The 25,883-nt window shown below is 40.7% G+C and overlaps 1 protein-coding gene across 1 annotated transcript in view; it reads right to left on the reverse strand.

Annotated features, from left to right (window-relative positions):
• COL22A1 (collagen type XXII alpha 1 chain) overlaps window positions 1–25,883 on the reverse strand; it is a 192,740-nt gene that overhangs the window by 48,391 nt on the left and 118,466 nt on the right. The window contains exons 24-36 of the mRNA XM_072925037.1: window positions 17,974–18,027; window positions 17,562–17,615; window positions 16,538–16,591; window positions 15,327–15,380; window positions 14,890–14,925; window positions 12,585–12,647; window positions 10,814–10,867; window positions 9,571–9,612; window positions 7,131–7,163; window positions 3,938–3,991; window positions 3,431–3,484; window positions 2,130–2,183; window positions 11–64 (exon numbers count right to left, since the gene is read on the reverse strand). Coding sequence (XP_072781138.1) covers window positions 11–64; window positions 2,130–2,183; window positions 3,431–3,484; window positions 3,938–3,991; window positions 7,131–7,163; window positions 9,571–9,612; window positions 10,814–10,867; window positions 12,585–12,647; window positions 14,890–14,925; window positions 15,327–15,380; window positions 16,538–16,591; window positions 17,562–17,615; window positions 17,974–18,027 — 660 coding nt within the window. The remainder of the gene's footprint in view (window positions 1–10; window positions 65–2,129; window positions 2,184–3,430; window positions 3,485–3,937; window positions 3,992–7,130; window positions 7,164–9,570; window positions 9,613–10,813; window positions 10,868–12,584; window positions 12,648–14,889; window positions 14,926–15,326; window positions 15,381–16,537; window positions 16,592–17,561; window positions 17,616–17,973; window positions 18,028–25,883) is intronic.

Consider the following 25,883-nt stretch of genomic DNA (forward strand, 5'->3'; position numbering starts at 1 on the left):
GCATACTTACCACATTTCCTGGCAAGCCTCTTGGTCCTGGGGGCCCTGCTGGTCCACTCAAACCCTGTTTTAAGAAAAATGAAGTGTGTGTGTGTGTGTGAATATCACAACTTGTATCACCATAGGAACAAGAAGTTCCAAGTGAGATTGGATTTCATGTCAGTCAAGGTGTTGTACATCAAGAAGGCAAAAGATAGCACATTTGTTTGAAACATTTTAGTGGAAAGAATAATGAAACAATACAAAATGGTTGAAGGCTCTCTTTGGGAGCTTAAAGCTACCTTCTATCAAAAGAAATCCTAAATCTAGCTCAGCTACAGGAAGGAAAGTCTGGGCCAGAAACATCAGAAGAACAGAGTAAAGAATGTTGATTTATCACAAAAAAAAATTTGGGTCAACAAAATGTGCTTTGTTGACAATTCTACCTTTCTCTGCTGTGGGGAAAAAAACCTGAAAACATTCTTTTGCACTAAACAAGTGAAATAGCCTAAACCATTCATAGTGTATAGTTTTGAATTGCAGATCTTTATCTATTTGCAAGTCAAAGCTTTGTCGCATGAAAAAGCCCACGTATGTCCCCAGAATTTCATGGGACACATTAGAGGACATATATTTGGGCATTTATGTCCCCACAGAGATGTGTGTTTGGGGTTATCAGGCTGTATTTAGAGGTTTCATAGAATCATAGATTTGTGTTGGAAGGAGCTTTAAACATCATCTGGTTCCCTCTGTCATAAACAGGGACACCTTCCACTAGACCAACCGGTGCTGGGCAACCCGTGCCAGTGCTTCATCCCCTTCAAAGGAAATAATTCCCTCCTAATACCAATCTAAACCTACTCTCAGTCTGAAGCCATTCCCCCTTGTCCTATCACTCCATGCCCTTGTAGAAAGTCCCTCTCCAGGTCTGTTGTATCTCCTCTTTAGGCACTGAAAGGGGCTCCAAGATCTCCCTGGAGCCTACTCTTCTCCAGGCTGAACAATCCCAATCCTCTCAGCCTTTGCTCATAGCAGAGGTTTTAAAGTTTCCTTATTTCTGTGTTATTTACAGTCACTGGTCTATGAGCCAACAGAAACACCCAAAGCAGCAGCAGCCTGTGAAAGGATGGCAAGAAAAGAGAAGGTGCCTGCAAATACTGCATTTCCAGATCATAAACATCCTCTGAGCCCCTGCGTGATACAAAGAAATAAAACCAAGGAATAGGTTTTCATGTAAGAGGGATGGTTTTTGCCTTTTTTTTTTTTTTTCCCTCCTCTCCAAAATACAAGAGGGTCCTTCAACCAAGAGGGAAAGACACCTGAAAATAGGCAGTTCAGGGTTTAGGGTCAAAGCACTCCTTAGGGACAATGTCTAAGCATAAGCCCAAGAAAAAAAAACATTAACATAAAGGTGAAAGAAGAAATTTCAGTGCTCTAGGGTGCACAATTTGGATTTCCTATTCCTTACTTCTCCTAATCACAGTCATCCCCTCTCTCAATCAATATTTCAAACAGTTCTTCGGTGTTTCTTCGTTCTTGGATTGCAAAGGAAGTCTGAGGTCTTTTATTCAGCTGCAAAGGTCTCATATGATCTCACAATAATAAAACTGGACTGGAATCCTTTGCTGTTCGTAAGCACACGCACAGACAAGAATAGCACGCCCTACAACAAATGCCTCAAAAAGGGATGTGTGATGATTTTCTGGATGAGCCAGTATTAAAACAAACAAACAAACAAACAAACAAACAAACAAAATAAAACCAGCAGAATTAACAGTGAAGCCTAAAAGCACCCATGATCAAAAAACAGTTCCTGCTGCTGCTGAGTAGTGAGCTCCCTGCTCCAGCTGGCTGCCTGAGCTGGGCTGTCATTGCAGTGCAGTCACACTCACTCAGAAAAGGGTGTTTTGTTAGGCAGGGAGAGATTTGAGCAGGAAAAGATGCACAACCTTGAGCTGGGCTGAATGGGGCATTGATCTGTTTGGTGCAGATGGTCCTGTTTGCCCACAAACAGCCTCTTCCAGCTGTGGATGAGGATGTGCTCTGTGTTCAAGCAGCCTGGGACTGCAAATCCACAAGATGTTGATGTCAGTGTCCCTTCAGGTGTGTTACTGTCAGGGAAAAATGCTGCAAGGGAAGCAATTACTCACAGTCTCTCCAGGGGCTCCAGCCTCTCCTCGGGCTCCTTTCTCCCCCTTTGCACCCTGTGAGAAAGGAGAGGCACCAGCTGATTAGACATGGAAGGAGACTTCCTGCCAGACAAAAAGGCTTCAAGATGCCTGAATGTTTACTAAGAATTGGTTTTGTTAACCAATTTACAGAGGCGTTAATGGCTGAGGAAATAGCTCCCAGTTCTCTATGCAGCAAGAAAAGGAACTATAAAAATAAACCCCTGAGACTTTAGAAGAGTTGCTAATGACTGATCAGCTCAGACACTGTTTCTCAGCACAGGATGCTGAAACCTGCAGGTATCTATCTGGGTGAAACTCTTTCCTACCCTCAGGACTACCAACTACTTAATTTCCAGCTGAACTTTGATGGTCTCCCTTCACTTGTCTACAGTTCTGAAATATAAACATCATTCATCTATGAATGGTAGTAATAGATCTCCATGCAGAGGGTTTGTCCTAATCATACATATCAGAAAGCCCTTTCTGAAGAATTTTTGCAGGACAAAGTCTAGTCACTGAACTGTCCCCCATTTAGCAGGTATTAGTTAAAAGTTGCATGGCATTACTGTGTTTTTTCTTGGGTTTTGGGGGTTTGGTTTGGTTTGCTTTGCTTTTATTGGTTTTTGGTTTGGGTTTTTTTTGTTTGGTTTGTTGGTTTTTTTTTTTTTTTTTGAATGCTCAAACTGCTCTTAAGACATGCTCAGACACCTGTTTAAGGTGTTGATGCCCAAGTATTGATGATTATATAGGTTGGGCACAGCACGTATGATGGCAGAGTGAACACATACCCATGTTGAATGGAAGCACCTCAGTGTTGATTGAAAATAGTTTTGTGTGACACAATAAATTTTCTGAAGATGGCTGAGACCATAGAACCATTTCACATGAGCCATTGCTCATTCCAGGTCAGATGAGCTAGGCTTGAATCTGACTGCCCTGGAATGTTTTGGAAATGAGATTTATCTGCAAGACCTGTGGTTTGGTAGAAGCAGTACAAGATGCCCTCTTGAAGGACCATGAAGATGGAAGAAATCTCTCAGACAATACTGACCATGCTACAGAGATAATGTATTTCTGAGCTGATTTTCCTCCTACTGTCCTGCAGTCCAACAGAAGTAGAAACTTCTACAGAACTTCCTGAACCTATGACAGTAGGTTCAAAAAAGACAAACAAAGAAATGGGCTGCTGGTGTTTACAGGAAGGATTATTTACAATGATACAGACCTTGAGGGCACTCCACTCTAGTAATGTCAAAGATTTGCTTCAAGGTCCCTCTTACCTGTACTCCTGGAGGTCCTGGCACACCTTGCTCACCTGGGACCCCAGGTAATCCCTGCAAAAGAGAGGGAGAAGTAAAGGAGCTCTTTCCACTGAGAGAAGTGTGATTTTTACAGAGGCTGTCACTGCACAGGGCTCTATCTCTTCTGGGAGCGCCAACCAGAACAAAAGAGTCCAGAATACAAATGCAATACCCAAATGCACAATTTAGCTGGGCCACATGACTTCAAAATCCCTTAATAAATCCTGCACATAAATTACTGCCAGCCAAGCTTTGCCTAGCAAATCCTATAGTCCTCTTTTCAGGTACTAAGGCCCAGACTATAGATTAGGTGCTTAAACTCCAGTAGTCATGTAGCTTCCTCTACAGGCAGTACAAAGATAAGCACCACTGTGGCTATTTCTGATGAAAGAAGCATCCAGCTACAGAAGGAGCATGTCCCACCCTCTCCCTCCAAAACTGACCACTCTCACGTCCTTTCTTGAAGAAACACTTGGCTGTACTTACACGTTCTCCACTCATTCCTCGATCTCCTTTGTCCCCTTTTGGTCCAGGTTCACCCTGATATAAAACAATAAGACAAAGAGAGAAATAAAAGCTATTTCCAGGGTTGGAACTCACACTAGTCCTGTTTAGTAAGTGGGGTCTTTCAATTAGTTATCTATTTCTGACACAAAATAGTTTCTTGAAAGGACCTTGAGGTCAATGAGTCAAAACTGAATGCCACACTAAGACATGGAAGATCACTGTCTAGACTTCCTGGTCTGTTCTGATACTAACTGAAAAAATACTCAGCTTAAAAGAAGAACATTTTGCCCTCATGCAGAAGAGTAGCTAAGAATATACTCAAAATCAAAAAATGAATATCTAATGTTTTAAAAGGCTACATGATATAAACAATATCAAAAGCACCAGTGCCACTGCACTACCTCTCAGTAGGACCACAGCCCTCATGTCAGCCTACAGTGATCCCAGATACAGTTCCCTATTCCACTTATAAAAGAGAAGTGTTCAGTGATCGTCTGGAGCATTTCCAGAGGTGGGCACTACACAGCTATTCCTGATCTCTAGTTCTGTTAACATCTCCATACATTCATGCAGCTTCCTCTCCCTCCTGCAATGTCAGTACATTTTTTCATGCACCACCACCACTGCCTAATAAGATTAATTTATTCCTGTTCTTCCTCCTTACAGTAAATTGAATATGCATTCAGACAGAAGTTCATCAGCTTTGTCCTGTGGTCTAGAGCAATAATCAATAAATCCATATGTCTGCTTTTTATAAATTGAAAAGGAAAGCACACAATTATGGAACTAGATGGAATAAACCAGGCACTACACGAATACCTACATTTGTACATTGTTATGAACGTATGTATTCAGGCAACAGCAATCATTACTTATTCATTATTTATCGTACCAAATGTTTCAATTATGCAATCAAGGAAGAGTAAGAACATCAGTGATTTAAGCTACACACACAAGCAAAGAATGGTGATCAGCCAAAATGCAGAACCAGACAAATCAGCTTGAATTTTATTTATGTCTGCTATTTGCCAATCATTTCTGCAACACCTGGGAATTCACAGTCCATTTTCAAATGATTCTCTAACAGACAAAATAAGTGTAGCTGCATAAATATTACTTATGCTTGTATTTATTATGCATTATGAATAAATATTATAATCTGTGATAAGTAATGGGAGGAATTTTACTCTATAAACAGCATCCCATTAGACCGACTTTTAACCAGGCAGTCCCTGATGCCATCTAGTGTCCTTCAGAAAAACATCAGGATCACCTAAAGCAGCTCAAGCAAAGGGGCTAAAGCTGCAAACCTGTATGTTTGTGTGTGGAAGTTGTTTTGTGTAATGACATTTCAAATTCTGAAACTCTTCTTAGAGAGCAGAATGACAAAGCACAGACATAGATCAGTACATTTTTAGGCAGGGCTAGTGTTACTGCATGGGAATAAGGATGTGTATTACCAGGGAAAACAAAATTGCAAAGCAAAGAGGTAAATGGGAGAAGTTTTTAAGATTTTCCTTCCTTTGACTTTTTCCTTGCTACTTGAATTGCACAGCAGTGAAAAATCTAACAGCCACAGACATGGGCAGAGGAAGGATTTCTTTGTAGATTCATACAATGGTTTGGGGAGAAAGGGATCTTAAAATCATCCAATTCCAACCCCTCTGCCATTGGAAAGGATGCTACCCACTAGACCAGGCTGCTCAAAGCCCCATCAAACCTGGCTTTGAACATTTCCAGGCATGGGGCACCCACAGCTTCTCTGGACAACCTGTGCCTGTGTCTCAGCACTCTCCCAGCAGAGACCTACTTCCAAACACCTAATCTAAACCCACCCTCTGACAGTTTAAAGCCTCTGGTCATCTTTCTGACCTCCTCTGGATTTGCTCCAAGAGATCCAAGATATCCAGCTGACAGCTGGCACCAGCCTGGCCCAGAAGAGGACCTACAGCTCCAATGACCTGCTCCCAGCAGTGTCCTCCTGTAGTCTCAATTATGCCTCAGTAATTCCTGTGCTACTTAATGGAAAGCAAGTGCAGTGGGGGTCCAACTGTGCCCGGCCACAGTGGGAGATAGAAGGCAAAGTGAGGAGCCACCTCTTTCTTTACTTCTTTTGCCTCTTTCCAGCCATTATGTCTGATCACCACTGAGGTTCTCTTGCCCTGTCTCCAAGAATATTTCATGATCCTACCTGACTAGCCTAAACATATATTAAATAGCTCTCTGTTACAATACAACACACACTCAATGTAAAGCAATGGCAAGGATTGTTTTGTGGAGAGCAGATGAAAACTGTCAGCACCCTGCTGGTCCTGCTACCTCTGTAACATTACCCATGACATTCTCCTAAGGCTCATCACCTCCTTCTGACACTTTAATGTGTACACCTGTACATCCAAGGTAACTATTCTTACCTTCCCTTCTCCACCCTCACAGTGCTACGTGCAGAGCTGTGCTGTGGCAGGTGTCACCACACTCGTTTTGCACATGGACAAATACCAGCAAATGGAAAAGCTGACACGCTTCAAGCCTTATATTTCTTACTGTCTTGCAGCTCATTTACCAGAGCAATGTACTCAAAGCAAAAGGAAAAACTCTTTCTGTGACTGTAGCACTACAAAGACCACATAAGATATTAAGATGTTCTGCATGTTTCCTTAGAGTGCATATATATATAAGTATAACCTTTGAGCAAAGGGGACGAGCAAGCCAAAGAAATCCTGTCTCTTTCTACAGTACTACTTCACATCCTTATTTCCTTCCTCAGCCACTGAAGAACCTGGCATATATGTTTTCTTTCTAATAGCACTCCTACGGCCTGCCTCTGCCATCCATGAAACCTCCCAAACCGTAACAAATTCATTCACAGATCATGTTATGTCATTTATTTCCCACTAGGTGCTGCAAATGGGAACTAAATCTTCATTTTACACTCGGTTTAAGTGGCTGGGATAGCACACAGCTGTGTCCCAGCCACAGCTGGCTTGACTGCTGATGCACAGCTTTGTATTTCTCATCATAGCTGGTTACAGTGATGAGGATGCCCAGAACCAGACTCAATCTGGGTTCTTTACTGGAAACATTTAAATAACACAGAAATCCCTAAGAAGTATGTCCAGCAGATACAAGATGGGATAAGCCAGAGGCCATATTTATTAGAGATGTTACTTACAGGAATCCTGGGGTGTGGGGTGAAGAAGGCTGTCTGGAACAGAAATCAGAGTGTTAAAAACAGGATAGCGTATTTTCCTTAAAATGAAATAGTTTACATATACTCCTGTCATTACAGATTGTACATTCCATACATTCCATAAGTAGGTTTATAAAAGAGCAACCCATTGTAACATCTGGGTATTTGGAAAGTAGCCCACAAATATCTTACATCTCCTAGAATATTTGAAATACAAACGTAAATTCAAGACTATCTTGTGTGTCCTACCATGATGAAAAAAAAATCAATCTTTAAACTTTATAGCAATTTTACTGCTAGCAATCTCTAGCTCAGTTTTCCACTTGGAGCCATCTTCTGTATTATTAAATTGTCTGATAACATGAATGAGCTTGGTGTGTTCTCCCTCTGCTTTGCACCATATACATGAAATCTCAGCGGGAATACATAGTCATTCTGAAGGGGTAGCCATAAAAAGAAATTATAAAATTTTGTAGAAAGAGACAGTGTCTTTTCTCAAAGCTGATAAGACATAGAAGAAAAAAATAGCTCTTGATGACATGAAGACATGCCAAAAGCACTACCTACCTTTACCAGCTGAAACAGTGCCCTGGCTCCAGCCTGGATCAGCGGGAGGGAGCATGGCCAGGACACTGTCATTCAACACCACCTTATGCCACTGCCAGGGGTGGAGGAAAGGGCTTCTTTCTCTCACTTTGGAGAAGGGAAGGACATCCCCTTTCCTGGAGTGAGCGAGGCAGATGGAGCAGTGGGATAAGGCTGGCCCTGACTGGAGAGAGTGATTTGGGTGGCATGGCTACAGTCAGGTCAAGATCCACACTCCCTCTTTTGTCCACTTGTTATTAATATTGTTGCTCTTATTGTTTGTTTTCATATCTTATTGATGTTTCCATAAATTTTTCTTATCCCAACCTGCAATCTTTGCCCTTTGTGCCTCCACGTCTCCTCCCTGGGCACATGTGGGTGGAAGAGGGGACAAGTGGAAATGAGTGACCAGAGGGTGGTTTTGGGGTCTTGGGGGGTCAGGGGTGCTAAATTGGGGATTACCATTCCTAAATCATGACAAATAAAAATAATTTCTCCCTACAAACACAGGAAGCTTGAGCTGTGGCACACATTTTCTCCATGTCCAGCCATGTTGTATTTTGTTTGTGAGCTGCCTTTTCTGCCTTTACCAACACAGATTCATCTTTGGTGTTGTGGTCATTCTTGTCTGATACATGTGGAGTTTTTCTACGCAAAGCAATTCTTTCTTTCTATACAAAGCACTTCTACCATGAAGTGCTCTGGCATAGACTAATGCCAGATTTATAGCAGAGAATAAATTAAACCACCTTCTCCAATATAGGTATTTTTGAAGGAATTTTGAATGAGTTAGAGATGGGACCTCTGAGTTTTTAGATTATGTGATCTATTTTTATCTTCTACATAGGCAGGAAGGGTGAGTTTGGCTCACATCTTCATAGCATGGTTCAGAAGGTCACAAGGCCTCTATTTACAAGACCTTTAAGGATTTATTGACCAATAAAACACTTCCAACAAGGATATTTATGGTTTTGACCCAATCCTCAAATATTTTGTCTTGTAGATTCATGCTACAATGTTAGCTTTCTTAGCCAATCACGTTGTGACACACAAACCTACAGCACTGCATTCTAAACTTCTTGTTTACCTTTGTAACTATTTTTATTTTTTCTCTATCCTAAACTCTAAACTTTCCTCTTCTTAACTTAACATGTCTCTGCTTTAAACTATAAATTCACATTCTCACTTCTATCACCTAAGTTTGGAAGCCTTTTCCAAGGTCTCAGATCAAATCCTGTGTTTAACTCTAAGCTTTGGCTTACAGGCCCAAAATTATGAGAATTTCCTGCATTTCAGATTCCAACACTCCGTTGCTGCATCAAGGTCTTTAGACACTCAATTTTCATCAACCAAAAGACCTTGATTCAAATTTTCTCCATAATCTGTGAATGAGGCAGCTGTATTCAGCTGTGGTGAGCAGAGCTGATGAGAGGATGTGTGCCATGTCTTGGAGGATGTGTGACTGGCATAAGTCCTCTAGTTGCAATGATGTGATTATTCCAAACTGCTTACTCAGTATTTTTTAGAGGGAACTCAGAGGTTTGTGTATTTGCATTCAGTGATTTAATCACAAGTGAACTTATAGTAATACTCAGGCTTCCCAAAGTAACTTTCATCTTCATTTTGAAAGCAATAAATTTATGTATTCTTGGTCTGATTTTTGCAAAGAGGCAGAGGAAGGTACAACCTCACCAAAAACAAAAGGAGATAATCTCAGAATAAATAAGTCTCAAAGTTTCTGCAGAGAAGTAAGAAACTTGAAAATTATTTCTGAGGCATTTATGTGGAGGAATGACACCTTGAATATTGTTACAGCACTAAACACAATCTTACTTACTGTTCCAGGTAAGCCTGGGGGTCCAGGGGAACCTGTGTCACCCTGGAGAGAGGGAAAAAAATGTAACTAATTATGTAAAAAGATTCCCAAATAAAACTCAACATTATCGTTTAGAAGATGCAGCATTACCAGATGAGATGTAACCCAACTCTCCAGCTCAGTGACACTTCTGGACTGAATTTTTGCTGTCCTTGCTTTGTTGCATGCAGGATTCTCATTCTGTTGCCCTCAAACTTCTATGATTTCATCATCAACCTGACTTCATAGGTTGATGAATTTCTAAAGTTGCCCCACCCAGTTTAGCATATGAATTTAATTTGCTTTTTAAATCAAAGTTGACCAAAAGTCTTGACTGAAAGACATGTTTTAGCTAAACTTCTTTCAGTGATTTAAAAAAAAAATGTTTTTTCATCCAATATTTAAGTTGCTAAGTCCAACTTTCCCCTAATTTTGAGTTAAAACTACACTGTTGGTGTAGGATCTCCTGAGCAATGGCATTGACCTTCCTGTGGGCTGTGCTCCACAAACATTACTCCCCTGACACTTGAAAGCCAAAAACTACCAAGAACTGCCAGGTAAAGGAGGTTTGGGTGCCTTATTAAAGCCAGTGGATCACCCATGAAAGAATTCCCACCTCCACAGGTGGTGAAAGTCATTGATAAACTGAGGACTGATGGAAGAACCACATCCTGAATGCCACTGCCTCTGTAATGAGGGCAGTTTTTCCACTATAACCCCACAAGCAGCTGCAAGGTCAGTGTTTCTTCTTCACCTTCATGTTTACAAGGGTTGAATGTAAATCTTGGTGGACATTACCTTTGTCTACTTCTCTCACTTTCACTAAAATTAATGGTGTTGTGATGGCAGAAGCCCAGACTGTTCCTTAAATTATTGTTCTATCCCTCATAGACAGACACAGAAAACTTTTTAGTTTTTAGTTCTAGGCTCATTTATACCAGCCAATTATAAAACTGAAACAAAGAGAAAATCTTAACAAAACCAAAAAAAAAAAAAAGAAAAAAAATTTCCTTGAATTAACGAAATTGTCCTTAATTTCACCTGATTTCATTGCTCATAAAATTGTCTCCACCCCACACATACCTATTTCTGCTGCTCTCTGTAAGTTCAGCTAAAAGTCTTCCAAATTTTCTAGTCTTCCTCAACCTCCTCTATGACTTGTCTCTGCCCCTTTTTCTGTTTTCCTCTATTGTCTAAGGAAGATCAGGGTAATTTCTTTACTTACTTTTTCTCCTCTTTCACCTTTCATTGCTGGGAGACCATCTCTTCCTTTTTCTCCCTAAAAGCAGGGAAAGGAAAGCAAGAAACACGCACATTTTATTTTAATGCGTCAACCTCACTAAAATATTTTACACGCTCAGTTCCAAGATGTAGAGCAAGCAATTAAAAAATATAACATTTTGAAGATGGCTTCAAAAATCCACTATGTTTTCAAAACCAATTGTTGTTTTGTGTCATCTTAGTTATTTGTTCCATTAAGTGGTTTAGTCCTGTACCCCCTTGTAAACGATCCTGCCCTCCCTTGCCTTTGCCCACTCAAATGTCAATCCTTTCCTCCCTCCAGCCCTTGTCATTAAATTCCTGCTGAGTCATTCCCTTAACCCCACCCAGGGGTCTGTCTGTCACCTGATGTCCCTTCCCTCCCATCCAGAAAGTTCCATCAGGGGTGTTGAGTGATAGGTCAGATTCTGGGGGTCCCCTCCTACCAATTCTCCTATTGGTGCCTGTTAGTGCCCATTCCCTGATTTCTACTCCCCCATATCGCCCCATAGGTCTATGTGAAGACCATCCCCTTGTCTCCACTCCTTGTTAAATACTGTTGCACTGTTCAGTTCGGGGCTTCTGCAGGGTGGTTGTCCCTGGGTGAGGAGCCTCCCTAGAGTCTCCTAATAAATCTGGATTAAAAACCCCTACAGAAGTCGGCTCCTTCTTCTGTTGCCACCACTCAAGTCTCTCCCACAGCTACGGGCCGAACCCAAAACTGCCCTCCTCACCCCCAGGGAACAGGAGGTGGCCCACCCTGCTTGCCGTGTCAGGTCAAGCCGGGATAACGCTGAGCCATCAGTAGGGGAAGACACAGCAGCAACCAATGAATATCAATTGACTTCACAGAAAGTAAAGCACCAATCCTCAAATAACATGCTTGTAGAAGATCCTGCTGCCCAATGCAGTTATAAAAAAACAGAGATTGTTTTTTTTTTTCAATTGGAAAAGAGAGGCAGCAAAGCAGCAGTTAAGACCTAGGAGTGAACATTAATATTACTGGTTTTGATTTGAGTTGGAAGGTACATTAAATACCATTTAGTTTCAAACTTCTGCCATGAATATATTCTGTATCCTGTGCTCTACAAGGCATATAATGGAGCCAACTGCATGGAAAAACTTCAGTTGATTTTAGATCCTTCTTGATCACATTTAAGCATGTCATCAGTTACCAGGATTAGAAACCTCACTTACGTGGCTAAATTTACTGTCAAGTCCCTGACCCAAATATTTCCTGGTATGAAGACATCTCCAGAGTTCTGCAGCTACCCAGAGGAAGCACTAGACACCAGGACTTGGGTAGAAGTGAAGCCATCAGAAAATAATTCAGCCATCTGAAGCCTTTTCCAGGGCTCAGTGACAACGTGGATTAGTAACTTTTTGTTGTTATCAAGAATTTTAAATGTCCTTAACTCAGGCAAGTAATTAGGAAAGGGAGTCCTAAAGTGCAATCTAACCTCTAGAGTTCTAACATTTTCTACTGCCTCACAAGCAGCATGGCACAACTCTTCCCATTTGGGACAGACACTGCTCATTAGCACTTCTGTGTCAACTGGGAACAGTCACTAGGCAGGGAATACCTTCTTGAGTACTTGGTAACCTTGGTGGTTGCCAATCAGCTGCTCACCACAGCCATCACACCAAGGGACAACATCAACTAGGGACACTCAAGCTAAGTTCTCCTGATGCTAAAGGGCCAAAAGAAGATCAACTTGTGGCTCAAAGTCACTCACCCGGTCTCCTTTTTCTCCTCTTGGTCCAGGTAAGCCCCTAAGACCAGGAAAGCCCGCTTCACCCTGAAAATAAGAGGAAGTGTGTGAAATATGAATGCTGTAAGACAGACCCTGCCTGAGTTTTCTCATGAGATTGATTGTAGATGTAGTTTGCTGAGAGAAAATGAGATTAGTTTGATTATCAAATAATATCTTAGGTTTTTTTTTTAAACCATTACTTAAAGAAGCAAGTAAGACGTCTCTTGGTTTTTGACTGTTAACTGATGCCACAGAATTCAGGACATTTTTCCTTCATGCTGCTCTGTAGCAGGACCAAGCAAGCAAATGAAAGCAGAAAAAGAAATACAATCTGACTTTTATTTTTATAATTAATGATCAGGTGTAGTCTGGAAATGCAAAAACTGCATATATTAATCTGAACAGTACAGATGTCACCCAGTGAACAGATCTAGAATTATCTAAGTGCACTATTGCACATTTGGATTTATTTCTGTTTGAACATTACTTTTGAGTTTCTGCTTTGTAATACTTGTTATTGGAGTAACTATGATCTCTGTGTCATGTGGTTTCTCCTAAATATATCAAGTACTTTCAATTTTAGCTCCCAGTTGACCCACTTTGTAATCTGAAAATAACCATATGGTTTCCTATTTATAATTATTTTCTATCTGAATTAATAGTGCAATATCACAAAGAGATCAGTCATGGACAGGACCCAAATTCACTAAGTCTTGTACAAATACTGAACCAAGAAAAGGTAATCCCATCTCTAAAGACACTATTTTAAGTATAGGGAGAACAAAATACTATCATGGTAGAGGTGCAATGGGTCTTTAGACAAAATCACGTAAGGAACAAGATACTGTAGTAACAGTATGACAAAAGAACATCCATGTGATGTTGGGAGAATTTTAAAGAAAGTGGCATTTGGTGGCAGATGGAGTGGTGCTTTCTCAGAGCCACTGTGGGATCCTGGCTGTCATGGAATCATGGAATGGTTTCAGTTGGAAGGGACCCTAAAGATCTTCTAGTTCCAGCTTCCTGCCATGGGCAGGGACACCTTCCCCTCAACCAGATTGCTCCAATCTGGCCTTGGACACTTCCAGGAATGGAAATTCCAATGAGATCCCTGTGATTCCAGAGATTCAGAGAGTAATCAGAGCATCTAACATTGAAGGAGACAGAGGAGAATTTAGAGGGAAAATAAAAACATGGATGTAAATTTGGCTTCTGAAAAGGTTCTGAAGCAAAATATCAGTGCAGTTGTATGAGTTCAAGGACAGAAAGTTAATACAAAACAGCCAATGTAGATTTGTTGAAAACTAATCATATCAGACCCATCCAGTTCCCTCCTTGGATATGAAAACTAAGCAGTCAAGAAGAAAGCATTTTCCTGATGTATCTTGACTTCAGTGAAATATCTGGCATAGGCCAACATAATGTTCTCATCTGTAACCACAGAAATGCAGAGTAGAATGGTATCTGGAGGGTGGTACATGACTGAATGAAGAAACAGCATTCATATACCTGCTATTAGCAACTTACTGTCAAAATTCAGAGGATGTGTGAAGTGAAGTCCTCTCAGGGACAGCACTATTCAATTTATGACAGGAAAGAGACCATTTTGAAATATGTGGAGGACCTCACATTGTGGAGAGAGGGGCAAGTGTCTTGGAAGGTGGTGCTAAAATTCAAAACAGCCCTGTGTAGGGAGATGATTCAGGCCAAGGAACAGTGTTCTGGTTGGGATCTGACCCTTTGTTGCATTTGGACCAAGCCTGCCTGGACACTTCAAGCCTGATAGTTTGTTTGCCCAGCTACAGTGAAATGACATCAAGGAAAGGTACAGAAACCACTCCTCCCTTGGAACCTGATGAAAACACTCTTGAGGAATCATTTGCCCCATGCTGTGGTGATTTCCCCTTACCTGGGACACCAGGTAAGGATACTTTCCTGGGAACTGGGTGATACCTACCAGGCAAATTATAAGGGTTTTTGGAATAGCAGCAGTACAGTCCAGGCTCACAGGGTGGGGTAATTGTTATTAACTTAATGAGTCCCTTATCCCAATAAACCTCGATTTGTGCCTTGGATTTGTAGCCTTATTCCATCAATCGTAAAATCATTAAGGTTGGAAATGACCTCTAAAATCAACCATAAGTCTCATCCATACTACTGCTGCACCTTCAATCACAGATGTTAGTGACATGCACAGATCTTGTCATTGGCAAATGGATTTGTTATCTCATGTAGTCACTTGCTTTTGACAAGTCAGGTTTGCTGTTAAGACTATTTTTCTGCTCACCTGCTCACCAGGTTGGCCACGGCTCCCTGGTTCACCCTGGAAAAACAAAATCAAATCTATAACATTGTAAGGATTTGATCCTTTGGTAAGAACACTTCCTCATTAGCAAAATGTGGTCCCTACTGGTCCATGTTGTTCTACCTACATCCCACAAGGCTCTGAAATTGCCTTTTTTTGATGGCTTGGGAATGCAGCCTGCAGGGAGCCAGTGCAAGGTCCAGGTTAGATCTCCCTGCACACTTAGGCTTGAGAGAGGAGCATCAAACCTGGGTTGGTATTTTGGAACACCATAAAAGTCAGTGAACCCCATCTCCTCATCCCCTTATGTCGCCCAACTTCAGAGGAATCTTTTTCTCCTGACTTCAGTATAAGACCTTCCAAAATCACACATTGGTTGACTCAGTGGATACAGCAGACTATGAAATACAATCCCTTACCTTAGGGCCAGCTTTTCCAGGAAAGCCATCCTCACCCCTTTCCCCTCGTTCTCCCTGCAGGGAACACAACAGGTCAATACACAAACTCCTCTGGGAGTTTGTGCAGCACATTTGCAGTCAATGGTGAGGAATATTTTAACTCAGCTCCTCAGGATCACCTTGAGGGTGTAAATGGAGTCATATGAGAATATGCTTCCTGGAATATTTTTCCATTCTAGTGCCATTTACAATCACATCTGCAGGACTCTACAGGAGAATTTCTGGAATGACACAATCACTGTTCCATTAAAGATGTACACAGTGAATTATTTGGGTAAAAAACCCTCCATTCTCTTTCTTGAAACTGTATGTTGTTAGAAAGTGTTTAAAAAAAACATAAAATTTTGGGACTGGGGCCTTGGTCACTGTATCCATTGTGTAAATACTTTAAAACTGACCTTCCAGTGTGGGTGTCATTCAGCATGGATAGCAGAGGCTGCAGTGGCTGAAATGTGGCTACATAGCTGGAAGTGAAGTAAGTACTAGACAGATGTGTGGATAAAATCCAAACTTTGTTTAACATCAGAAATAAGTTATGGACTGCCAATTTCTCATCTTTATTCATCAATAAATGGGGACTCTGCTAGACCTGGGATCAAGTATCAGAAGCAAGAAAACCTTTGCCAAGGCAATAAGGCAATAGATGGTTAAGAACTGTTTTCTTTAATATAATAATCTTTAATATAATCATTATCCCCAAAACCTACTTTGGCCTTTGTAGTCAAAATATGGTACATTTATTTGTCCCGTATTTGACGGGGGATGAGAAGTCAAGGGTCTCCTATCTCTACATTTACTATCTCCTTTCTCCCAGTACATAGACAATGGAGGAGACAACTCCCCTTCCCAAGCCATAATTTGGAAAACCTTTTAAATAAGGCATAAGAAGTAGGGAGCAATAAAGAACCAATTTTCTGCCACACAGACCTAGAGAAGGCTCAGGCAGATGGCACCTCTTTCCAGTACTCCAGGGAGAAAAGAAAGGAACACCTTTGGAGCCTGCTACACTTCTTTGGTCTTCTTTGTGCCTTGGATACATGCCTTGACCAGATCCGCTGGATTTCCTGACTGTTTGCAATGCCCAGCTGTGTTTTTCCTGCTTCCCTTGCTTGCTCACCCCAATGATCTGCCCAGGTAAGCAGCTTAATCCCAGTGTCTGTGGTGTCACTTGCCTTTTGACCTGGAAGCCCGGGAAGCCCACTGAGTCCATCTTTGCCAGGCAGCCCCTAAACAAGGGGAAAACACAAGCTCTAAGTGCCAGTTCTTTAAATTGTCACCAGCAAACTCAGCATAAATATGTTCATCTCATCCCTCCTGCCACTCACCTAAGTTAAAGAAAAGAAGAACCCCCTATGCGTTTTGGTTTGACTTCTTTTTCCTACTGTATCTCAAAAGACACAAAAATTTTCACTGTACATTTTTACTCTGCCCTTTCTTTCAGTATCCCAGTTTTAGTGAATGACCACTGGATGTCAGTATTGCTATAGGAAAACTCCAGTAGAGAGCTTTTATGTACTGAGGATCTTTACTTTTTTAATGTATCTTGCATTTTAACTTAATCTCTATAAGTCCCTATTACCTGTAGCTATTTTCTTTTTACATCTGTTTCTCCTTTTAAATCTCGTAATTTCTTATACAGTAGATAGACACCTAAAATTAAATTATGTAGCACATAGTGACAGAGTGGTTCAGCAAGATAAGAATTAAAATTTCTTCCTATAATGCATTTAAAACTGCAAGAAAAAAAGTTTTCTTCCCTTTTCCAGTGAATCCACACACATTGCAGGCTGTATGTGGCAATACTGTACTAAGTATTTAATTATTCAGCTTTTATGATTTAAGAACAACATAAATTGCTACACTCTGCTAAATCTGAGATTTTAATCATGAGTTATTTAGCCTGATTCAGGAAATTCCAGGTTTGGAGAAACAATATTGTGTCAATTACGAAAGGAATTTTGAAAGGTATCATATAAAGAAAACATCATGATCCAATTCCGTAGGAATAGTGAGGCTGAAATTCTTATTCACAGAAGGTATCTGAAACTCATTTCTGGATTAAAAGTGACGGTATTAGAGCCCACGTTAAAATCTTGCGTACAGAAAAGATGTGGGGTGAAAAAGCAGACTTCGCAATTAAACTATCTGAAATAATGAAGAACTTTGAGGTGAGGAGAACAGTTCCTCAACACTTACAGCTGGTCCAGGTGGTCCAGTTTTACCAGAAACTCCAATCTCTCCTGGCAGTCCCTGAGAAATGAAATCAGTAGAAAAAATAAATCAGTATTTCTGTTCTCTGCAGGAATCTCACTGGAGATTGCTGCTTTCACTTGAAGTGCATTTTTCCCTTCCACTGCAGTCAGGTCACTGCCGTGGGGAGCCCTGGAGACACTGAATTATCCCCAGGAAGCACCAGTGTGGTTCCAAGGCTCAGCAGGGAGAAGCTGTGCTCTAGGAACAGTTGTGGCTTTGCAGCAGAGAAAATATAAGAGAAAACCCACATTGCCAGAGGCCTTAACTCTGTTCCCTCTGAAAGCCATGACCTAAAATTTTCTCCAGCTGTTTTTTCTTCTCCTTGATATAAAACAAAATTCCCAGGCTTTCTTACCGGTGGCCCAGGTGGTCCTGGGGGTCCAGCAATGCCTGGGGGCCCTGGAGGTCCCTGCAAGAGAGGAAACAAAGCCAACTTATCAATTTATAGTAGCTGAAAGCTTCAGGTCCTCCCCTGTGTAACAGGGGCTCTGTAGGAAAACACTGAGCTTTATTTGCTTAACTTCTGCCCAAAAAGTGCAAGATGCCAAAGCAAGGGGCCATGAACACAGGTAGAACATTTTCTCCTGCTTAAGCCACTGCTGCCATTACTACAAGGGGAGCTCCATCCTCCACTCCAGTGCAAGAGAAGGAGTGCAAAGCCATCACTGGTAACCTACAACACAAAGCTTGACCAGTGGGATTCCTTGGAGCATCCAGACAAAGCTAATCTTGATTCATGTTGTTTCAAAGTGAATAATTTACCTCTGAAAAAAAAAAAAATGCTGAAAGCAACTAATGAATGAACAGGCTTGTGGTTTGAGCTTGTTTTTTTTTTGGGAGGGTGGGGTTTAAAATACGAATCCAAGAGAAATGCTGCAATAATTCAAGTATCTTAAAAAAAAATTTGTCACCATTCTGTTGCTCGACATCAACCTGCTAGGTAGTAAAAGATTCTCACAAACTCACAGTTTGATGAACACTTTCAATTGGAAATATCTTACATGCTGTTTCATTTCCCTGCAACAGCTGTTTCTCTTAGGAGAAATATTCTCTCAATATCCACCTGGTTTAAAGAGGGATCTATTTTTATGCATCAAGCAAATTGTTAAATTTGGCTTCCTGTGAGAGATTTGTTTCCAGTCTTGACAAATCTTAGTATGTTGCTTTAGCTACAAAGGTGTTTGTTACTGCCAGCTTCCCCTGTAGACAAGACAAGACTTCTCCTATGCTCAGAATGAAACATGTTCATGTATTTTTTTGATCAGGACCTGAGCAAACAGCATGACAAATGGATATGTGACTGAGCTGAAATTTTACCCTGGATGCCTCTTTCTGTCTTTCTAACATGACAGTCTGACTAATTTTAAGTTTTCAGCATAAGGAGAGTTCTGGTGTGATCCTACTTAATAAAACAACAAACCACCCTAGCCAAAACCTCTGTAAACATTTGAAACTGAGCAACTGATACAAGAGAGAAAATGGCCAGACAGCATTTTCCCTCTCATCCTTCAATATTAAGGCATTAAAAGTCATAGATCAATATTATCATTTATTTTTAATGAAAAATGTAGATTATGAGAAGAAAATGGTGTAAAAAAAGTGAGGAGAAGGATCTGTTTGAGGCATGGTTTGGTAGAGATGGCAGATAAGTGATCTTATAAAATACATCCACAAACTTCAGCCTGGAGCTAAGACAGTCTCTCACCAATAGATGGGGCAAAGAGACCAGAAAAGGAAACTCTAGCTGAACTTGCCTCGCTGAAACTCAGAACAGACATGGAATTATCCTGTCAGCAACACTCTCACTTGCAGAGTGCCTCAAATGTGAACGCAGCAAAACATCCCCAAAAAGGTGCCTTCAGATGCACTGATGCTGATGATTTCATTCCTGGGGAGTCCTGCAGTTGGATCCTGCAGTTTAAGATTCTACACCCATCAGGAGACATCTGGTAAAGACTGTCCTTCACTTAAAAAGGCTTCACCATTAAAAGAAAAGACTCAACAGTCCAAATAAGCCCAGCACAAGGAAAAATACTACACACAGACACAAAAGTGTGCAGGCACAGCTGGAGGGAGCAAACAGACACCAAGGACATGGAAATTCTGCTTGGCCCTGCTCCACTGCTACAGGGCACTGCTGGGAGGCCCTACAGAAGGTACAGGTCCAAGAGGGGGATTCCATTAAGAATTGGGGGAGTACTGGGAAAGAAGGTAAAACTTCAGAAAAATGACAAACTGATTCCAATTGGACTATGTGTAAATTTGCCTTTGCAGACTCTCCTTGACAATTCCATCAGTTCCTTCCTAATAATTTAATTTTGTTCTCTCTCTGTCAGTAAGTGAACTGTCTCCCACTAGGAAACCCATCCTTCCTAGCCCTACAACAGGGAACTTCTCTCAGGAGGTGAAAACCCCCAGTCAGGACCCAGCCTCAGCCCAAGAAATCCCAGGTATCTTGTGTTACCCCACACAGTGAATTGACAGGGTCGAAATGATCTAAAAGCAAAGTCTTCTCCAGCATCTGTCAGCAACCAGTATAATCCCTAAAATGTGAAGTGCTGCACCCTCCTCATCCCAGCTCTTTCTCCAAGTAACTCTTGGTATTCTCACTATGCAAGACAATTTCTAATTGCTCTCTTAAACTTTCCATATGCTAAACCATAATAATCTTATGCAACAGTAAGTCCTGAAATTGAATCCCACTGATCTGATCCTTTTCCTAAATTGCCACTAATAATTCAATTTCATTGTCCTCCAAGAGCTAATTACTCAGGATGTCATGCTCAAACAGGTAGCCTCACCATGTGTTGTACCAATAAATGCTAAACCCATTAATGGGAAGCTCTTCTGATAAAATCTTCTCAGAGGTGGACACAGAAAAAGCACTTTTATGGAATGGCCAGTCATTATCCCCTGGAGATGCACAGGGTGCTGGCAGCCTGCTCCAGCTGACTGCACACAGCAGAGTACATTGACTGTCCTGCTGGGTTTCCTGCTTTCTGCAGCCTGGGCTATAGCAAGTGCTGGTATAAAGTGAAATAAAATGGCAGAAATACATCATAAATATGCTTTATAGAACACTGTCTTTTGCTACCATGCAGATAATTGTTTCACTTGTATAACAACATCTCATATTGTAGCCCTTCTCCTGTCTTCTGAGTATAATTCAGAGCAAGTAAAAATTTTTTTTTAAATATTAGAATTCACCAAACTGACAGAATTTGTTTATGTTTTAAGAAACCCAACATGACAAACTACAGCAGCAGGACTGTGTGTAATGTTTACCCAAAAAAATATCACACCATCTGTTTTCTTTGCTTCCATTTTTGAGTGAATCCAGATTAAAGCACCTGATTTATACAACCACCTTTTTCAAAGATTATTTGATGAATTATACAGATGAGAGTCCCTATTCCAAATCCAGACCACAGTGTTGTCCTGTTAAAACCCTGAACCAGAAGAAAACAATCACAGGGTCTATTTTTTTTTCTGGCTGGTAAACACTCTGACATGTGGTTTGTAAGTGTTGAAGCAAGAACTGATACGTGAAAATTTGATTTTAAAACAGATCAACACAAACTCACTTTGGAAAACAAATGCAAAACATCAAGTATTTTAATAAAATGTTTAGAGCAGAATATTTTCAAATTGCTTTCCTGAAACAAAAATATTTCAAATGTTCATTAAAGTCTAAAATCTAAGTATTGTGTAGAGGCATGTGTGTTTTGGGATGGGATATCTTTTAAAATATTGTGGAGGGTGGATTTTTTTCAGGCTTGTGTTTCATCCAGCCCCATTCCTTAGACAATATAATGCAGTGACAGTGCTCAGGAAAGAAATCTGACGCTGTTCATACTGGAGAACCAGCTGTGTCTGTCCTCTAGACTCCACTCTCCAGTGCTCTCCTCTTCCAGTGTGTACCTTGCTGGAAGATGGGCTGGGGAAGGCAGAGATATTAACATTTAGGTTTTGCACTCCCTAAGGAGTCTCTGAGAAGGAAGAGAAACTTTTGTCTGTAGCTACCTCAGTAGGCTGCTTAGCCTAAATCTCTTTTCCATGGAAGAAGGGATGATTAAGTCTTACAGGGAGGTGAACAAATGACATTCCACAATGAAAACTGAAGTCTGATGGCTTTCCCAGACACCTGAAGGCAAAGACTACACAGACATTTTCTGTGTATTATTTCACGCCGTTGTCTGGATTTTCTTACACTATGACAAAGGTTTAGCTAAGCCCTTAACCCATATCAAAACAGTTCCTGCTCTGGGCTGTTAATGCAGTGTAGCATTTCTCAAACAAGAAGTGTCATGCAGGAGCATTCTGTCTGCTGCCAAAATGAGAACAAAATGAGTAATTGAGAGACTGACAGCCTTGTCCCTTCCACTCTCTCGTCTCCACTTCAAAGACATTCCCAACAATTTCACCTCTTAGAAAGACCCCACAGACCTTTCCTGTTGCTTTGTGCTGTCTTTCCTTTATTTACATTCCTCTCCCATCAGAAATGAAGCTGATGCAGCCACTTTTCTGAAGCAGCCCACATCTCTCACTATGTCCTTTGCTACTCCAGCGCTCCACTTCTCCACAGCATCTGAGTGGATTCCAGGATCAGATCCTCAAATCTGCTTTTCATTTCTCATCCCAGCCACTTCTGCTGTGAATCTGAAGTATACAATCAGAGAATTGTTATGGTTGAAAAAGACCTTTAAGACCCTTGAGTCCAACCATCAGCCCAGTGCTGCCACAGCCACTGCCAAACCACATCTGTAAGTGCCACTTCTTTTAAATAGCTCCAGGGACAGTGATTCTACCCTTTCCTGGGCAGGCTGATCCAGTGCTTGACCACCCTTTCAGTGAAGAAATATCTCCTTATATCTAATGCAAAATGGAAATTATTACTGAGATATGTCCTGTAATGCTGCATTAGAGCATTGTGTTTCTCTCTCTACTTAAATCCTGCCTTACAAATCAATACAAAGGTAAGAGAACTTATAAAAAAAGCTGTTGCTGATGACAGTAAAATTAAAAGCCTGAAGAACCAACAGATCTGAGCATTTGTCTACAATATATGTCCTACAGGCAGCATCAATGACAGTGCCATAATTCATACACAGATCCAGTCTCCAGTCATTTCATCAGGTGGCATTGGAACAGGAGTACCAACATTAAATTTAAAATAAAAGTTCTGTCAACAAAAATTTCTCTGAACTGTCTTTGCAGCTCTTTAAAAGTATGGAATAAAGTTAACTTTGTATGTAGCAGTCTTTCTAGGAGAGTTTCCTGCTTCCACTGAAAGGCGGTGTTTAATTTAATTACTTAGTATAAGCTGTGGACATGATGTCTTTTGTCTACAGAGGAAGATTTATTTCCTCATGTGTTTGCTTGGAGTTGGTTTACTGAATCAGTGCAGCAAATGAGAAAAAACACTAAAAAAAAACTCCTTTAATGTCTTTTGTTTCAGCACTATTAGCAATATTCACAGGTGAAGACTTTTTTAATTTATTTTTTTAAGGTACAGATCTTATTAAAGATCGCTCTTAGCAATATCTTCCAATTCCAAGCAGCACTGGCAAAGTTTGAATTCAATCTGAGCTTTGCAGCTGGGGCCCACATCCTTTTCTTACATTTTACAGTATTAACTTGCATTATAAAAAATACATTAGGGACACTGTGCGTTTCAGAGGAGATCATTTATTTCCTGAATTACTTAAGAAAAGCTGGGCTTGAGCTCACACCCTACAGACATGTCTATACTAATTAAATCACTGCCAGCCAGGACCATAACAGCTACAGCTTGTACTGGTCTCCCTCTCAGGTCTGACTTACACCACCAGGTTATCTAGCACAAGGCAAGCCTCAGTAACAGCCCAGAGGAATTGCAAGGCAGAGCTGTGGCATTTTTCTTTAAATCTCAAAGACTTTTGATGTATTTTGCTGTCTCACAGGTGGCCAGCAAGTACCCACTCAGCTCAGGAGCCTCGACAGTGGCTCAGTGGGCCATTTGTAGGGGCCTGTTTTAAGAGAATTTCAGGATCCACTGATGACATTAACTGATCTTCACCAACAGGAGCAGGCACCTGCATCCTAATCTCAACCCAAAAAGTGCTGGCATTTGGAGCCAAACCCCAGCCCTGGTAACTCAGTGATACAGCTCAGAGTGCCTGAGACAACTATTTCAGCTTACAGCTCTTTACAGAAATGCTCATTTTTCAGTCTGCATTTGAACATCCTACTGCAATAAAAGTTTGGGCTATGATTAAGGACACTAAAATAGTACAAATAAATAGTAACAACACAAACACATTATTAAGTTCAGGTGTCTGTGTCCTTGCTGCCAAAAAATTGTTCAAGTCCAGAGGGAAAAAATATCCAGAATTTATATTCCATGGCTTAATGATGTTGCAAGATGCACCATTTATAAAGATGACTGGAAAATAAATGCTCATTTTTAAAGGTGCTGATCAAACAACATGAAACAAATAAGCAGATGGACAGATTCAACACCACAGCTGATCTGGAAGAAAAAAAAAATATTTAAAAATATTTTTATATTATAATTTGGTTTGAGTTGGTGTGTGCATAGAGAGACAAAACTACCCTCTTGCCACAAAACATCCCCAGTCTAGCAGGAAAGTTGCCTCCTAGATGCTGCTTCAGGGTCTGACAAATAATCTCTTGAATGGTCCTTGAGATCTGGACTGACTTATCTCAGCTGCAGTTCATCACTGGACCACAGAATCACAGAATAACCTGAGCTGGAAGGGACCCACAGGAGTAGCCCTTCAGTCAGTTCCCTTGCACAGCTGCCTGACCTGTGGCTTCACAGCTGGACTCAGCATGACAGGAACGATTTTTCGTGACAAAGCCCAGTAGTAACTTCAGAAGATCTTTCCCGTGTCCTTCAGCAACAATGAGCCTTCTAAAGCTCCTATAGCAACCCCTTCCTCTTGTCCATAGAGGTATCAGTGTGGGGAATCAGGTCAGAAAAGAAAACAAGACATAAATTTAAAATTGACGAGGAAAGGGAGACTATTTTCATGCCCTAATCTAGTTTATGTGCAGCAAACTCAAATCAGTTGTCCCTCAACACCACGGGGACAGCACAGGAACAGCTGACACAGGCTTCCATACGTAACTTCAATGAATATCCATGTAACTACAGTATAAGAAAACCACTTTTCTTCCTGGGCATTTTTGGGGCATAGCCTAATTTAGAAAAAAATATAATAAAAAGAAAAGAAAATGCTGATAAAATGTTTTAAAAATCTAATGCCACAAAAAGTGCTGTTAAGCTGAAAAGTAGTTTTGTCACAAAGTGAATGTAAGCATTTTCATTAAAGAGAAATATGGAAATCTGCAGTAATATGTTCAGAACAGAGTGCCACTGCAGGAATAGGAACAATATTTTACCTTTCATGCAGTTAGCTTGGAGGAAGAGTCAATTTAAGGATCTCTTGATGGGGCAAGCATTTTGTGCAATTTTAATTAACATAAAAGTTGCTAACATTATTTAGCTTGTGCAAAAAGGAAAATTACTTAATCCTATGTCAGCAATTTTCACAGATACGTTTATAAAATTGCTAACACATGCATATATATGTTTAATTTGCAGGGAACTTGAGCTAAGTAAGTGTGATATTGTTTAAATGGATACCGTCAGGTATCTTAAAAATAATACATGGATGAAAATCTTCCTCCAAAATGAAGGCAATGAAAAAAAACCAAACCAAAACTAAAAAACAAAACAAAAAAACCCCAAACAAACAAAAACCCCAAAACAAAGCACAACCACCCAAACAAAACCAACAGTCAATCAACCAAAGAAAAATAACATAACAAAAGCAGGGTGTTGGACTCAATGATTCAAGAATTCAAGAAGCATTCTTGTAAGCTCTTAGGCATAGAAAGGGATTCTTGGGGTTTCCTGTAAAGGGCCAGAAGTTGGATTTGATTTTATGAGTTCCTTCAAACTCAGAATATTCTATGATTCTAAAATCTCTTCAATCCATTAGAAATACTGTCTTCATTCTTGCAGGCTGCTGCTGAAATAGATACTGAAAGAAAAGAAGTCTTAAAATCTGAAAACCAGTATCGAGTGGTGTTTTGCAGGGCACAGTTCCCTGCTGGGCACAAGGAATTTCACCTGCATGAGGCCTCCACTCCTTGGATTACCTCTCTGACATTCTCCACAAACAGGTGAACAGCTCTTTACAAAACTCCTGTCACATAAATCACTTCTAGATCATTCTTCCAGCTTACAAGGGCATA

The sequence above is a fragment of the Taeniopygia guttata genome, chromosome 2 (assembly GCF_048771995.1).
Source record: "Taeniopygia guttata chromosome 2, bTaeGut7.mat, whole genome shotgun sequence".
NCBI lineage: Eukaryota > Metazoa > Chordata > Aves > Passeriformes > Estrildidae > Taeniopygia > Taeniopygia guttata.